This window comes from Leptinotarsa decemlineata, unplaced genomic scaffold, assembly GCF_025532065.1.
Source record: "Leptinotarsa decemlineata unplaced genomic scaffold, Ldec_3_MD MMD2_tig00026369_RagTag_RagTag, whole genome shotgun sequence".
Classification (NCBI taxonomy): Eukaryota; Metazoa; Arthropoda; class Insecta; order Coleoptera; family Chrysomelidae; genus Leptinotarsa; species Leptinotarsa decemlineata.
In genome coordinates, this window is record NW_027412709.1 from 7,001,572 (window position 1) to 7,020,320 (window position 18,749).

Here is an 18,749-nt window from a genome sequence, read left to right on the forward strand (position 1 = left end):
AAGGAAGAAAAAAAAGTATGGGATATTTTTTTCATTGAAAATTACCGAACTATTGAGTAAATGTGATCAAATTACTTAGGACTCATGAAAACATGCATAAAATCCTCAATTATTTTCCAATATTTTCTGAACTGCGTCAGTTATGTAGAATCCATCGGGATCTACTTAGTTTCGTTCTGATAACAGTTTAACAAAGCTCCAAACTATGCAGAATTGATTCAATTAAATGTCGAATCGTGAAAGGTTTTCGCCTCGCCTGCTCTTTGCAATTTAGGGTCAGATGGGATACATCCCCCAGTCATCAGAGAATCGTGGATTGTATATGGGTTGATTGCGATATGAGTATAAATTATATAGCACCACTGCATATTTTTCACTTTCATTCGAATTGAAAGTTCGGGTCCTTCCATCGCGGAAAGCATTATTCGGCTAGTCCTTTCTACAATATGTGCAAGGAAATATACGCATACCGGGTGATACAAAAATGTGAAATTCATATAGGCATATGCAATAGACATATGCAAAAACTAAACTAAATATACGGGAAATATCCGAGAACTTATCATTTCCCGTTGCCAAAATATAACGTATTTAATATATTTTCATTTTATAGATTTTTTTCAAAACAATGTCCATCACCGGTTACTTCTTTTACTATTTGGTTTTGGTCTGGATCTCTCTTATGGTTATAACGATTACATACTACAAACATGCTTTCAAATATTGGTCTCAAAGGGGCGTTGATGGTCCTGAACCAACTGTAATTTTTGGAAATGGATGGGATGTGGCAAACGGAAGTAAAACCATGGGAGAGCTTTGGAAAAAGATTTATTTGGAATTGAAATCGAAAGGTTTGAGACACGGAGGAGGATACTTCATGGCTAAGCCTATGTATACAGTAGTGAGCTTGGATCTAGTCAAAGCTATTATGCAGACTGATTACCAATATTTCAACAGCCATGGAACATATGTGAATGAAAAAGTTGATCCACTTTCAATCAATATTTTCAATCTTGATGGTAACAGGTGGAAGGAAATTCGTACCAAAATAACACCTACCTTCACCACAGGGAAAATAAAGATGATGTTCAACACGATGGTCGAATGTTCAATACTTCTGGAGGAACTTCTTCAGGAATCTGAATCAGATAACCCTGTTGAGATACGGAATGTGATGAGTAGGTTCACAATTGACACTATAGGTAAGGATTTTCATTTATTATTTTTCTTCATGCAAACTGGATTAATAAGGTGATTGGCTATCTTTTTGAAAAAAATGTGTTGAGGAAAAATACTTGGGAATATTGAAAAAAGATGATGAGTGTATTATTTAACGAGCAGTGTTAGCATCATTTGCTGCTTGCCTTCGTAAATCATTCGAAAGTATCACTATCAGGTGCGATGGAAGAAACCCACGATTACGCTTTGTGCCTTCTGTATCAGTTGACTCTCTCCATAGATACGAAGCTAGTCGATTGTTAGCCCTTTCTTCAATTCCATCGGTTAAGTCACGTTTCACAAACGAATAATTTATCTACTTCTCTCGTGAAATATTTCCAGCAAAATGATTTTATCATCTTCGTTTGGTTACTGAATAGTGGTACAATTCGTGTAAATGAATATTTCTATGAATAATTGGAACTTGTACTTGGATATCTTTGATTGCACTCTCCTATGACAATAGCAGATGTAATTCTGAGTTTAACATTAGAAAATCTGTGTCACTTCTTCCATAGTAATCCCATATTATGAATTTGTGCATATTTTCAAGAAGGTATACTCATTTTCACATTTTATCCATTAGGAACTGTGACTATATTCATTTCTATGAAGTTTATTCGCTTGAAACCAGCGCAGAGAGTATAATTGCATATTCATGTCCTTTTTGAGTTCTGGATATCATATCCTATTAACCCGTATACCTACATTTTTTTTATTAAAATAGTTGGAATGCTTATAGATCTCAATAGTCTCTCTATGAAAGATTGCTTGGTAATACGTTGAAGACAGTTTCGTTACATTGTATAAAGTGGTCTGTTTTTACAGCGATTCCAGCTTTCTTCGGTTCTATGAGTTGGCAGATACGTTCCTGATATTGTATCGTTGTGATGATGATGTATTTGGTAGTTCCACTGTGAACTGAACCACTGGAATAGGGACTCCTGTAAACACCGATACTCTTTTTTGTCCTTGGGCGATCTGATTGTGTTACGTAGTGAACTGGTTGGGTTGTGAATGTTCTTGATATGATTACGCTCAAACAGTTCTCGTATGCGGTCCGTGATTTTGTTTATGTGAGACAAATAGTCTGTGCCTATCACTGGCGGCGGTATCGTGATCGAATTGGATGTAACACTAATGCACTGTGAAACCATTGGCCTGTAGTGCTTGGTCGACGAAGTTCTTCTTCAAGAAGATGTACACAAGTCCTTGTGAAATAGACAACATTTGTTTACACCATAGCACGTTTTTGCTCAGTTTGGGAATTCAAATTATTGTTAAAAATACTTTTCACTGTGGTTAAGTTTGCGATGAACTGTGTGATCCATTTCTCCAGTATATCCAAAAGTACTATTTCTCCTTCGATTTTGTTTTCCATTGTGAACTGGATGCGAGAATGAATGAAGTCGATGTGTAATATATGGTTGAAATGAGCTGTGATATCCCCTGGAAAAATTCGTTTGATCTACTCCAACGTCTTCTAGATTGGTACTCTGCTGAAAAAACTACGTTCTGTGATAAAAACTCCTATTGATTATGCCACCAGGATTCATCAACCACATCTATTCGAAAAACTTTTTTATCCAGATTAGGCTCTACTGGCCTATGGTTCTACGACGCAATATGCAATACATGCTTTACATTCTAGAAGGAAAAATATTCCAACTTCGACAACGATAAAACCGCTAGTGGTGCGCTGTATAAAGATAATAAAGTCACGGACTGCATCGAAAAAACTTGTCAATTACGCAACACCACTATCACCTCATGCAACCGAAGGAATCCATATTTGCACGTCCTGGTAGGAACAGATCACGTAATAAAATACGAAAAAACTGCTTCAGTCTCATTCAAAACACGAACTCAATAGGATGAACATTCCAACAATTTCAACAGAAAAATAGAAGGTATATGGGTCAACAGAATCAGGTGTACAGTACTCAATAGGCCCAGAAATAGACTAGAATACAACTCCGATCGACAACCCACCAGTAGCATATCTGTCAACAACGTGAAACAATCAAAACAACCCAGTAAAAGTACGGACCAATCAGGAATGAGCATGTGCATGAACACGTTATCGTCACCACTATCAGCGCCATCAGCATCTCCATCATCACGCCCACCACCATCTGAAATTATAAATACGAGTGATTACGTAGCTCGCCAGTCAGTCGTCACTGAGAGTTCAGGATATAAACTTCATCCGCACATGCCACTGTTGATATCTGCCGCAGTAGCAGACTTCAGAGTCTTTTCTACCACGACCTGCCACACCGGATTTGGAAAAAACATTCAATTTTATTCGGTCTTTGGTGAATTTTCAGATCGAATTCTGAACTATTTTATTCCAAATATAACACGGTCATAGTCGTGGTTGAACTCATGCTCCACCGCCAAAAGATGACTTGCAAATATGGAGTTCTTCATCACATCCAGGAAACTATTCTAATGTTTTTCTAATCTTTGAGAAAACACTTTCCCTGGTTGGTCGATATAATGTTTTGCGCAAGAAGCACGGGTCAACTTATATACGACTGATCTATCTGCCGGTGAAATTTTGTCTTCTTTGTTTTTGATGAATTCGCTTGAATTCTTATTCGTTCTTTGCGCTCCGTTCAAGTCTTTCTCTTTAAAAAAGTTGCAATGTTATTGGTGGGTTCACCATCAATGACACCCATCATCGTTTTTTGAAATGGAATAGACGTGGTAAATGGCTTGTTTTCGCAGTTATTTTGAAAGAGTGGAGTCGATATTATCTTTCTTATGACTGTTGTTGACAGCAATTTGTGTGATGAAACTCAGATCTCTCTGAAACTCACTTTCTGATAATGTAATTTTAATGTATTTATATCTGTGAAGCACATCTTCGAATGCTGTTACTTTATCTTGATATGAATGTGTTGAGAAATTGGGTATGATAATGTTCGTATGAATTAGTTTGTGGAAACCTTCCTGTGGATGATCCCAACTTGGTATCACTTGATGTTATGTTGATGAGTCCAAATCTACTCTGCCTTTTCCGAGTTGCTAATTTCTCTTTCCTGTGTGCTTCTCTGATTTTTTCGATTTGCTGGTTTCTCTTCACTGTGTGCTTCTCTTGTGCTCGGCAATGCGGATTATCAATGGTCAATGGAGAAACTCATATTCAAGCGGAAAACGGTCAACTCCCGCCAAACAGCCATCTCCCGCTGAACCGGTGAAGGGGAGAGAGGACAGGCTTGAAATCTCTCAGTTGAATTTCATTTTCTTGTTCATTTTTATTTCGATGTTATTTCATTTCAGGATTTTTTATTGATATAATTGTAATTTCCAGCCATTCATTTTGATTTTCAATATCATTTGTTCTTTCAGGGATCTCAAGTCACAATATATCATATTAGACAAAGGAAGTCCAAACCAATGAAATTCATCATGAAACATTGTCATCCACCTTCAAACAAACATCTACCAGTAGATGCACCAATCTCAAATATAGAACAATTTCTCAAACTTGCTCATGTTTATACAGAGTGTTTATTTAACATGCGGCGAAAATTTAGGGAACTTTCTTTGTCTATTCTGAGGATATTTTGTCATTTGATGATTTTTGATAGGGAGCTTTCTTTCGAAGATACAGAGCGAAAAAGAATTTTGAAAATAACAATTCATTACCAAAAATTATATATAATGTTTCTTATTCAACAAGAACTGTTGAAAATGACTATCCCCCGCTCGAATTCAAGAATCCAATCTTCTCCTCATCGACTCCCGAGCTCTTTAAAAACACCAGGATCGTCGAATAGACAAAATCAATCAATTTCAACCCATTCGACACATACAAATGATCCAGTTACAAGACATGCTATTTAAATTGAATGTCTGCAGCCGCTTGTAGTAATCGGAATGTTGTTGATAGGTACTAACAGAATTATTCAATTTTTTATCACTTGGTAAGCCCAATGTACTACGCTATATTTTTATTTCATCTACGTTAATAACTTCACAATTACCAAAATTGTTATTGTCGAAATTCAGTTTCGCCCCATATCAAAAATCATCAAAGGACAAAATATTCTTATATTAGTCTAACCAAAAGTCCCGTAATATTTTTGCCACATGATTAATAAACACCTTGTATAGTCTGTAGCAGGTATTTCAATATAATTTTTTTGTTATTCTTCTTCTATAAGTATCAATGACTTCTATAAGTATGAATGACGTTAAACAATTTCAAACCTTACCACAACTAACACGGTTACTCTGATTTTTGTGTCTTACCGGTTGGGATAAAATACAGCCACAGTTGGTGCTCTGTCATTTGATTACTCTGTTATTTTTTGCACCATACTCAAACTGTTTAAGTTGAATAGACGGAGTCAATTATTATTACGATTATCATTTTGCCATAATCTTGTAAGTCTTTCCACTATTATGTATTAATTCTTCTTTGAACTCATAACTTCAGGTTCTTCAGCTTTTGGCATTGAGACAAATACCATGAAGGATCCTAACTCAGAATTCAGGAAGCATGGATTGATGATGTTTAACATGAATCCTGTTGAGGCAATGAGACAATTTTGTGTGATTTTCACACCTCATTGGCTTCTGCGGGCTATCAATTTCTCGACAATCAACAGCAAAATCAGAAAGTTTTTCTACTACATGGCTGTGGATACCATCAAGTACAGAGAGGAGCATAATATTGTCAGAAACGATTTCATGCATCTGATGGTCCAAATGAAAAATGGAAAATTTGTTGATGATAAAGGCGAGAAAACTAAAGGTGAGTGAAGTATCATTATAATATACATATTAGATTAGTTCCAACGAAATCAAATATACATATAACATTCAAAATTGAACAATACCTATCACTAATGAAAGAATAAAATAATTCATTAAAACCAAAAAAAATATCAATTTCAATAAAAATTTAAACGAGAAATTCCGTAAGATTCCAGACGCTGAACTCTACGTAACTCTACGCAACCTTATTTAGATAGGAAAATATCGCTTTTTCTGTAGAACAGCAAATAAGGAACTCGCGTTCCCTGGGGTTTCAATACGTCTTCATTTTGCACGGTCTTGACCGAAGAATTGTCGTATCTAATATACATATTGATTATTCAAACATTGTTGTGGCCTGAGGTGCATCCAAGTGCAAAGATGGGCAACACTTGTTTGCCGAAAGTAGTATAAATCAAAAATTAAACGGCTCGGCAAACAAGTGTTGTCCATCTTTGAACATGGTTGCACCGCGCTAATGAGGCCAATAGCCAGAAACACGTGTTCGTGGTGAGCCCACGAGTCGTTTCATATATATAATGTTTTTTGTTGACATGTATCGATATCATGGAAGATACTACTTCTGAACGAAAAATCAAAATGTTGAGAATATCATATTGATTTGAACTAATGGTATCGTCCAGATTCGTATGGGAAATGGACACTGCCCATTCAAGAACTGATTCAGAGGATTCCGAAGTAATGACCTGTCAATGAGTTGAGGCTTCCGAAGTAATGACCTGTCAATAGGTTGGGGCGAATTTCAGTATTATTAGTGTAGAGGGACTCAGAGGAATCGAATTTGAGACAGCTTCCAAGTAGAGGAAATCGATTTATCCTCTTCAAATGGTCGGCCGTTTCTTTGTTTGTTTTAGAAAGGTCAGTTTGGAACTCTTAAAAACCTTTTTTGAAAGTAGGTCTCTCGCAGGAGCATGATATTTACGTCATGTTTCCTGAGAAAGTTCTCTACGTCGAGCTTTTTCTGGAGAATCTCATTAGCGTTCCAGAAAACGACCTTAAGATCGTTAAGGTGGCAATTTATGGCGTTTATTCGTTCGAAGTATCAGTCACCTCATACAGGTGGTTTTGTGCCTTCGAAACGAGCACCAGTATTAGGGGTAGTAGTCTTTTGTTTTTTTCCTCAATCGAGAAACCGATATAGAGTCGAAACCCTTAGCAATGGTTTTAAGAAATTCAGGAATTTCACGAAACACAACTCTCAGAGGCTCATCATCAAGACTACTATAATGTATGATGTGGAATATTCTCTCGATCAAGGATGTTGATGACCATTTTCCTGAAATCGTCCAAGCTGATCAGCTGGACTTCGATTTCATTTACTGCTTTTGATAAAGTTACTTCTTTTGTGGTCAGCGATCTCGCGAAATTCAACCCATTGTAATAGGTGAGTCAGTAGCGATGTCAGGTACCTGAGTGGTGTTAACATTCTTTTCCGCTACCTGAGAGGTATCCTTAGGATTATTTTCTCTCCTTATATACAAGGTAGAAGGGAAAGTATCTTTACCATTTACCTGAGGGATAACAGGATCATCGACCTCAACAGTTCAATGTTTCTCAAGTTTTTGAAATTTTCTGTGGAAAATCCCGAGCTCTGTTATGCGGGTTGTGAGTTTTTTGCGTCTTATTGAATCTCTCTGTCAGAAGAAATTCTAGGCAACTGCTGAAATTCCTCATCAGAAATGGTGGATTTACTATCCGAATCTGATGGTTTGTTGCGCTTCATTGTTTGCACTTTTTAGTCATTTTTGTAGGGCAAAGGCGAATAATCCAGACAGACAAGCCCCCAGAAGAAAATAGGCACTTGACTTTACAAGCAGGAAATCTAGGTACAGCACATTAGTACAACACTGGAAGATCACTAACCACACCATAAATGATCGAAAACAGAATCTCTTTCGTCCACCACCACTCACTTCCTCTTATGTTAGCCTAGATTGCTCATTCTCTCCTATATCGGATCATTGGTGAAATCTGACTCCACTGTATGTCCTGTGGTCCTATGTACCTAGCTGAGGACGAGTGCTGTATATCGCGGAATAATGTGTGATTGGATTGTGTGTATCGGCAGGATTTTTATACTTACCAAAGCCGCCTGATGGCAACTCTCAGAAGTGGTTTCTGATTCTGCTTCTGCTTCCCAAGTACTTCAAGAAGCCACTTATCTCTAATCTTTCGAAAAACCATTTCAATGAAATCATTCACATTTTTGGAGATCGAACGTGTCAACAATTTAAGATTGTATTATTATATGATTAGAAATATAGAAATAATTTTCATCATGACTTAAACCAATTTTCATGAGATGAAATATACTCCAGTGAGAGAAATCATCTGAATATTTTTTTCTCATTTATATTACTCTTCCATCCTGAAATATAATTTTCACTTTTTTCCAGGAAGGTTAACAATGAATGAAGTAGCAGCACAGTGTTTTTTCTTCTTTCTAGCAGGATTTGAAACATCTTCCACTACCATTTGTTTTGCTTCCTACGAACTTGCCTTGCACAAGGAGATTCAAGACAGAGCACGACACGAAATAAAGGAAGTGCTAAAGAAATACAATAATGAGATCACGTACGATGCTTTGATGGAGATGCACTATTTGGAAACAGTGATTTATGGTAGGTTTTTTCATGAAGTACGAATATCACTTGGAAAATTTCATTTGTTCGCACTTCCATTTTCTATTATGATATACAATGATTTGAAATATTTGAAAGAATCTGTAAAAAATTGAAAAGATTATCTGAAAAGATTATTAAGCAAAAAAAAACTGAAATCAAAACGAAATAAAATACAAGCTAAAAGCAAAAAAATAAACAAATTGAACTACTACCACGAGATGAAAATTAAAAAATTATTAACAAGAAATGAAAATTGAAAATTGAAAGATTCCAAACCAAGTTACTTCACGACGTTTCGATTGTTGGTATCCACAATCGTCTTCGTGTGATAACTGGACTTATTCTTCAGAGATCTGACTATTTATAGGTCATTCGAGTGCTTTCATCAATCCCCTTCATAGATCATTTTTGATGATGCTTAATTTCTTTTCGAGACCTTCCTCTGATATATATATATATATATATATATATATATATATATATATATATATATATATATATAGACCCCGAAAGCACGGTCTAGTAGAGTCTTGATGATTCCTCTGATAGTCGATTGATGGTGGTTGGATTCCTGGCCTTCAACGGAATGGTTACTACAAAGTGAAAGTGGAACAGGTTTCAGCTAGAAGACAGCAAGAGCTCCACAAGGATGAGAAGCCGTCACAACCAGTACTTGTACTTCCATACATCAGAAGATTATCGGAAAGGATAAGAAGGACTGGGTCCAAGTATAAGATCAGAATCTGTTTCAGATCTGGGAACACTATTCGTAGCAGCCTCACGAAAACCAGGCCACCAAACGCGGACTGCGGTTCTAAAAATTGCATTTACCAGATACTCTGCGAGTACGTAGAATCATTCATTGGTGAAACTAAGAGGCCGTGTTAGGAATCACACGTTAAAAGGTAAGACCTCGTTAATCCTTAGCTCGCACAAGTTTCGACTTCTGAGGGTTGTCGTTCGTAGGGGTGCGACAGCTGGTTAACGGAAAAACATATTTCAAACATATTTTTTAAACATATTGAAAGTTCGCATTGCCGAGCACAAGATACACACACAGAGAGAAGAAACCAGCAAATCAGGAATAGCAGAGCATGTTTGGACTCATCAATATAACATCAAGTGAGCTTAAGCTAAAATCATCCACAATGAGGAACACTGTTTTAGAAGAAAATTCAAAGAAGCCGCACATATGTTGTCCAACGACACATATAGTCAAGCTAGTGTAGAGATACGCAACATATGGAAACCTCTAATCAAGTGGAACACGACCAACTCCTGCCAAAAGGTTAGCTTCCGCTAAAACCGATGAAGGCAAAAGAGGGAAGAGGGGATAGGTGACCCACACAAGAATGACCTATAAACAGTCAGATCTCTGAGGAATAAGTTCAGTTATCATCCGAAGACGATTGTGGATACTAACAATCGAAACGTCGTGAATAACATTTCAATTTTTATTTCTTGTTAATAATGACGTTTCTAATTTCTTGCAGATTCTATTAGTTATTTCAATTCAATTTATATCATATTAGATAATAGGAGTCCGAACTTATGAAATGCACCATGAAATATTGTCAACCACCTTCAAACAAACATCAGTTGAAAAAATTTCAGCCTGATATAAACCCTTCAAAAAAGGCAAAGAGTTCATCAGTTACCTACATATTCATCAGAATATATTCAAAACAACGATAACGAATAATACCGACTGTAAAAACTTTGTCGATTATGGTTTTCATTGAGGTTGTTATGATGAAAGATCAGAAAGGCACAGCTTTATTTCCAAGACAGTCAACTTCAAGGATGATTTTGAGCCCTTGTGGCTCAAAATTTTTATTATTTTGACTTCATACCGGTGCATAACAAATTCTCAAGATGAGAAGACCTACAATGGGAAAATCGGAAACAGAGAGATACGAAGTCCGTTCAATAAGAAAAGAGTTGTCCACTTTAGAGCTTATTGATATGACATTTCAAAATCCAAGAAATTTTCAGCATGTGTGATACAACAGTAAAGTTGTCGCCATAAAGGCTGACTCATATCGGTTGATTTTTTTTTCCAGTTCATATAAAAATTTAATTTGGTATTGGTTTCTCGGCGACGAAAGGTCAACTTTTGTCGCCTGATATTGTACTGCTTGACAAATAACAGAATAAAAAAAAATTGTTGGCATTTGATATTCTCTTGATTATTGTTGAAAAAAGGCAAACAAAGTTATACATTTTTTTATCGAATTTCTCCAGAACCAATTGGAATTTTTCAAATTTCGAAACGTCGTTTCATGACACTCTTAAATGAGCCACATCAACACAATTCAATCGACTTTGTGTCTCTCATAGTTACCTATTCCCTCATGTGGGCCATCATTATCTTGAACATACAGTATATCACACCACTCCTACAAGGAAATGATGTATTTTAATCGCTTCAACGGGGTGTTTTTTCATCTCCTCAGGGAAAACGTCAAATCTGTATGATACATATTTCCATTTATGATTTTGTATTGGTGTTGAAATACATGACTTCTCAATGGAAAGTCTTCCAATTCGATTCAAATAACGTTCATGAATAATATTCCTTCATATTTGACATGTGTGTCCTAGTATGTGAACATCTAGTTTGTGAACATCTTGTACATAATCTTCTATGGTCTCTTACCACCAGAGAATCGTTCATCTAAAACTACAAAACTTCTCACCCTTTATGGTAGTTTTGTTGTTGCTTTCGTTTTTGTACAATTATGTTCACTATAAATTTTCTGTCGCATTTTTCAATAAAAACTACGAAATTTATATGTAATCTGTATGACTTGAATGTCAGCCCTTTCAGGAATTTCTCCGTAATATCTGGGAAATCATTTCGAATGCAAAAGTGTGGTTTGAAACAATTTCTAATAGAAATAGATTATGTACAGTTCAGTTCAAAATAGGAACTTATATTCAGTTGAATTGAGTAGTTGTTTATTCAGTGTCTAATGCATATCTGTTTTCAATTTGTGAAGTATTTCTGATGATGAAAATAATAATTCAAATATGAAAGTTGCTAAGAATTTTTCATTTTCATGCATTTCACATGACCGCATGCAGAACAGTTATTGTTTCTTTACACAAATTTTGTTTCAGAAACTCTTCGTAAATACCCCCCTCTTCAATTCCTCTTGAGAAAATGCACGGATAATTATAAGGTGCCAGATAGCAACATTGTAATCGAAAAAGGGATGGTAACAATAATTCCAGTTCTTGGATTGCATTTTGATCCCGAATATTATCCAGATCCTGAAAAATTTGACCCAGAAAGATTCAATGCAGAGAATAAGAAAACAATACCACAGTTCGCTTGGTTACCTTTTGGAGAAGGTCCTAGAATTTGTTTAGGTGAGTAGATATACATGACATGAAGAATTGAATAGATAGATAATTGATAATATCAATAATCATTATTGGACTCATCTACCTACAATCTCTCGATTCAATTTCCATGTTATTAACTATTTTAATCAAGTTCAGTCTGTAAGTTTTTCTAATTCATTAGGCTTCCTTGAATAGAACATATTTCATATCATCCACGATCTTAACGTTATCCGAAATTGAAAATGAATTATTACGATTGAATCATTGGCCTTCTAAGATTATTCAATAGTTCCGTATAACGTTCAAAATGTATATGGGTATGAACTTTCCCAAATTCACAAAAACTAATATTCAGAAATAGAATAATACAGCTGTGAAGTGTATTAATTTAAATTTATTCTGCTCAAACTCCCAGGTAACACTCACTTAGTTTATTCGTGTGAGTCATATTCTGGTTATATTTGAAAGCAAAGTCAAAAAAACCTACCCATATTCCCATTTCATATATTCAACCACGATACACTCATAACGGTATGCTACTCGTTAGTTCCAAACGCGCCCAGTTCGCGCAGATGACGTGAGTGCGAAGCATATCGGGGTTGCAACTTCGTAGACTTGCCTAAATTCAATTTGAATTTCTCACAAGTTCTCTGTGAGAAATTCAAATTTGTGAAGTTTAAGAATTATTACAAAATTATTGTCAAGAGTGGTTTTCAAACATTTTTTATTAGCTTTGGCCAATTTAGTGTCGTATTCGAAGCTTCAATAATTAAACAAAAATACGAGTAGGTAGATATATAACTAAGAATGCCTGGTTGTGCGGTTTTTGGTTGTGATAATTACAACAGAGTGACAAAAGGGACCAAAATTAAGTATTTTCGATTCCCAAAGAGCAAAGAACTATCTAAACAATGGATTTCAGCATGTAGGAGAAAGGACAACATCAATTTGAAAAATGGTGTATATTAATTAAAGCAATGATGATACATAATTTATTAGGTATTCAATGGTTTTCAGCAACTATTTGTTCTATTCATTTCCATAAAGATTGTTTCGAAGATTTATCAGTCAAAGAGCAATATGGTACTTTTTCAACAAAAAACGCCCGTATTTCGAAAACTGATGCTGTGCCCACTCTGAACCTCTTATTTAAGAGAAAGCAAACTGAAGAATCAGAAAGAGCAATTCGTTTTGCTAAAAGGGGAAAATCCACTCTTTTACCAGAGCAACAATTGGAAAATTATGAAGGTAGTGTTTCCACATCACTACAATTAAATACTGAAGAGATAAAACAACCTGAACAAACAAACGTAGATAGCACTTGCAGTACTTCAGTTCAGTCGAATGCACAACAAAAAAAAGAAAAAGAGAGGTTAGGTTCTTTTATCAATCGAACTTATTGTTACTGTGAATATTGCCTCTAATCGATATTTTTTCTTTATGCATTTTTAAATTTTTTTTCAGAATTGCGAAGTTACATATAGCAGAACTAGTATAAAAGGTTGCACATTTGGAATCGTTAAATAGAGAGCTGTGCGATGAAAATTTACAGCTGAAGAAAGATATGGAGACATGCAGAAAATCATTGGAAAAATGTTTTTCGTCTGGTGAAATAGAAAGACTATTGAATCCCAATAAGAATCTTAGAAAGTGGTCAGCAGAGGATATTGCATCTGCCATATCATTGAGAAGTGTTAGTCCAAAGGCCTATCGCTATTTGAGAGCGAACGCATTGCCCCTAACAGCACTTTCTACTTCAAGGAAATGGGCTTTTTCATTCAATCGCAGCCCCGGACTTTTGACCAATGTTATCAATCTCATGCAAAAAATGTCATTTCAATTGAAAGACATTGAAAAATTGTGTGTGCTTTCCTTCGACGAAATCCATTTATCCAATAGGATTGATATAAATAAAAAAGATGAACAAGTGATAGGCCCACATAAGACTTGCCAAACTGTAATGGCACGAGGGCTGATTAGTAATTGGAAGCACTCTTGTTTTATGATTTCGATCAGCCAATGAAAACAGAAATTTTAAACCAAATTATATCTGCATTATTCAATGCCGGTTTCACCTTGGTAGCCATAGTAAGTGACATGGGTCCTACGAATATGAAATATTTCTCGGAAATGAATATTGCTCACGATAAGGATTGTTCATTCCCACATCCTTGTAATTGATCTATGAGGATTTTTTTGTTTGTCGATATACCTCATCTAATCAAGTTATTGAGAAATCACTTCATTGATCAAGGATTTTGGTTGAATGGTACATTTATGGATAAATCCTGTTTCGAAAGTCTCCTGGATATATCTACATCAGAGCTTTCTATAGTATATAAAGTCAGCAAGTACCATATCGAATTGAAGGGAACTGAAAGACAGAAAGTTAGGCCATCAGTGCAACTGTTCTCTAATTCTGTTTCGAAGGCAGTTTCATATTGTGGAAAAAGCGGATTAATGCCATCAGAGTTACCCTGGGAACAAGTATCAGACTTCGTTCAGCTCATTAATAGATGGTTTGACGTTATGAATTCGAAAACGAAAATAGGGGCTAACGAACCATCTAAAAACGCATTTGGTATAAATTTAGAGGATCAGAAAAAAGTACTAGAAAAAACTTCCAATGTGATTAAAACCCTATGAGTGGCAAAACATAAATCCTTGATTGAGTTTCAGAAAGGTATACTTTTGAGTAATAGATCAATTGTTGAGCTCTTCCTTTATCTTCAGAAGAGGCACTCTGATGTCCAATATATTCTTACTATGCGACTGAATCAGGATATTCTGGAAAACTTCTTTTCTTACATGAGAGGGATGGAGTTATCTAATAATCATCCAAATCCTCTGAATTTCATTTATAGAATGCGTTGGTTCATTTTGGGAAAACACTCAGCATCAGTGTTCACTGAGAACAGGAATACCGAAGAAACCGGAGAGCAATGTTTAATCCAACCTCTAGAACAAACTTCAGAACATCCTGAGTTTGAAGAGTTGAACTGCATTACTGCTGATATGTTATATCAACGGGAGCGCAATGTCTGGAAAACTCCCGGGAATTCCAAGATAAAGAAAATTTGATTCCTTATTCCTTTATAAATCCATGTTATGAAAAATGTCACACTGATGGACCAGATATGTCGCAAGAGGCGTTGGAGTTACTCGGATTGAAAGAAAAAATAAACAATGACTCATTAACTTATATAGCGGGTTATGTGGCTCATAAATTCAAGAAAAAATATAATTTGGGAACGGAAGTTCTTCCAGCTTCTTCCAAAGATTTGGATTGGTTGCATTCATATCAAGGGGAGGTCTTCTAAGACCCAATAACTCATTCCTTCAAGCAGCACAAATAATGGAAATCGAATTTCAGAAAATGCATGGAAATACATTATCCAGAGAAGAAGGTATCTTCAAAACTTTAACGCAAAGAACCATAGAAAAGATAGAAAACCCAATACCATACGATGCATTACATTGTTTGTGCAGAACAAGGACCTATATAAGATTGCGGTAGATTAACAAACAAATAAGTTTCCATAATTTGAAAAACAGGATGGAAAAAAAAATTAATAAGTTCGTAAATCAACGAAAGAAAACTCGATGAATTACCATGTCTTGTTACTTCAAATAATTAGAATATGGAAAATTTGACCCATGTGCAATTTATCTTTTTTGAAAACAAAAGTACTTCAAAAAATATGTATTTTATTACCTAGCCGATTGAATTCGTCAAAAATATTGTCAAAAGTCGGAAATATCATCACAGTATGTATCACCCTCGGTTTCATCAATAGGGTGAGAAAATGACTCATAATTTTAGTATTCAGTAGTCTCAGGAAACAAATATACCTACTTCTGAAAAAATCAACATGTACGTATTTATGCATCAAGACTAATAACTCCATTTTCATGCGAAAATGTCTGGATATATTCGACCGAATCTCATTCTCCTTCTAATGAATTGTGTGTTGTCCGGCTCCGTGCTTCGCAGTGACGTCACAAGTCAAGACAGAGCGGACAGAGAGATGCGCGTCGGCATACCGTTATGAGTGTATACAACCAGTAACCCTCTCAGGTCACTGTCGGTGTCTATGAAATGATTTGAAAAGTTATGTTTAGAAAATTATTGGATTATATTTACGAACGAAATGAAACATTTCAATGAAACAGAAGGTTTCAAACCAGATCTAACTAAAGTCTATAGCAAGCTTCAGATACGTAAATAGGTAATGAAACTTCGATTTAATGGCATTCTCCTTCTTCCTGAACATCAAGTGTGGATCCTGCCAAAAAATCGATACCTTTCGGTAAACCAAAATAGCGTGTAGGTAATAGTTAAGTAGTAAAAGTATAATGAACTGATTGTATGTGACAAAAATCCTCTTACAATGTTATCTGGCCTTCTAATTTATTAGATAAATATTATTGATCCACTATTTTTGAAACATGCTTCTTGTCTTCACCAAATCGATTTAAAAGTTTATTATTCCCTACCATATTCCATACTTGTGATGCACCGTTTGGAACTTTTGGTGTATATCAAACTGTTTATTCTGCCTCTTGAAGATGATCACTTGGTGATTGAAACTCGTGTAACATTCATATTCCAAATCTCAAAAAAAATTTGAAATACTTCGTCAAAGTAACCTCATAGTTCAGCATCATACTAGTGATAAAGGTAGTGCCTTCCAAGAAATAATGACTCCTTAGATTCAGAAACCTAATATTTCATACGAATTCCACCTAGTTGTTTTCTCGTACGATTTTTGTTAAATCGAGTCTCATCAAATGAACAATCGGGATATACTGAATAAAAACATGGTACTGTTGAAAATTCGAATATTGAGCTATTGATTTCAATCAACAGTTTTCGTGGCACTGGATTGGGAGAGCTGACATGTAATGGTCTCTACGGTCACACAATTTGTCTTCTATTGATATGTTCCTTGTGAATACCTGAAATATGATATCTGCAGACTATCAAGGATTTGCATAGTCGCCTGGAAAGCAATGAGGCTGCTGACTCCCTTACAAAGGAGGGTGCTGCAAGCAGCTTCATCGGACCAGAACCTGTCATAGATATCGCTTTAAGCTTTACCAAACAGAGATTGAACACCTGGATGGCAAGAAGATATATGGACTTCTGGCAGAATCTTCCAGGATTGGCTCACTCAAAGGCGGTCATTCACTTTTCGAATCTTGAAACCAAACAGTTGTTGGACTACAGTGACTACGATGTCTAACAGGCCTTCTTACAGGTCACTGTCATTTGAATCAGCATATGCAGAAACTTCGACTGTTGGAGGACAGTGTGTGTCGCCTTTGTTTGGAAAATGATGAACAGCATACCACATACTTTGTGCCTGCCCCGGTGGGGACCGAATCAGGTTTCTAGAGTTCGGCAGAGACGTATTCTCACCATCTGACCTGAAACACCACTCACTAGACAAACTAATGGGCTTCGTTAAGAAGCTGGGTTTATTTGGTCGAGTGTGAATAGGTGTGAGCCACAATAAACCCTTGCGGGTTGCGGTGGGGGTCGAAGAGACCCTCTCACTTTGAACCTAACCTAACCTAACCGACTGATATCGAACAGAAAATAATACGAGTCGAGCTCATGTGAGTATTTCAAGAAAAATCAATCATCTGTTCACTAGGAAACCCGGTTTTGCTAACAAATTATTCATTATCTGTTTTTTTTTTTTCATATAATGCTACCGAGTTAGTCATGTTTTATTGTCAATATCTAACTGTAACCCGCATTTACAATATCAACATATCATCTGAGTATATGAGCAAGTAATTAACAAAGTCATCTCTAGCATCTGAAATTTTTTTTATTCACAGGTTTACGCTTCGGAATGGTACAGGTCAAAATTGGGCTGATCTCTTTACTGAAAAACTATGAATTTACTCTCCATGAGAAAACGATATCTCCCATCGTTTATACAAAAACATCAGTACTTGCAAGCGCTAAAGGGGGTATTTGGCTAAATCTTCGGAAGATACATTAATGTTATGCTATCTCAAATACACATTTGTAAATTACAAATAGTATAGTATTTACAGAATTATTCAGCATGTAACACAAGAAAATATTTGTATTTGCAATGTCCATGAAAAATGCCAATACACTTACTGAGGTCCATTTTTCTGTATTGTTACCGGTGTGACAAAATTTCTAATTTGGAAGTCATATTTTTATTGTAGAACAAGTTTGAAAGTATCAACTCAGATTCCACAGAAACTAATAAACTGAGGAATCTGTCGACTCAATTTCTCAATTCTCTGATTCTGTAATTTTTCAACTAATATGAAAAAATGTTTTGGAATTTATAGTTCAGGAAACATTTTTTTTTCTATATATAAATATATAGAGAGAGAGAGAGGTAGTCTTTGCAGACTAGTTACGAACAATTCCTTCGAGTTATGTAAACAACTACTATTTGGGATAGCAGCGAAGCGCAAGTGTACTCTTATAACATTATATTTCCAACATTTCGACAGTGGTTATTGTCGTCATCAGGGAGCTAAGATGATAGATTTTGAATTAATACAGAACTCAAGTTAATAGACGAATACTAACAATGTTAGTGAGATTGGTCGCAATTGAGTTGAGTTAAAATTGCCTCTATAAATAATCCTACAGAATCTTTGGCATCTTTTTTGACGGATATATTGACAAAGGCTTTTGATTATAAGAGTCCATATTACATTAAATACTCTTTTGAAGTCTCTTCAAAATTCAATAGAATTCAATTT

General features: G+C 35.6%; 1 protein-coding gene across 1 annotated transcript; it reads left to right on the forward strand.

The window, feature by feature from the left end:
- Positions 1–619: 619 nt before the first annotated feature.
- LOC141486724 (probable cytochrome P450 6a20) lies at positions 620–18,137 on the forward strand. The gene is made up of 5 exons (XM_074185229.1): positions 620–1,202; positions 5,669–5,986; positions 8,406–8,630; positions 11,757–12,008; positions 17,835–18,137. The coding sequence occupies exons 1-5, from the start codon at positions 629–631 to the stop codon at positions 17,999–18,001; spliced, it is 1,536 nt and encodes a 511-aa protein (XP_074041330.1). The 5' UTR covers positions 620–628; the 3' UTR covers positions 18,002–18,137.
- The last annotated feature ends 612 nt before the right edge of the window (positions 18,138–18,749 follow it).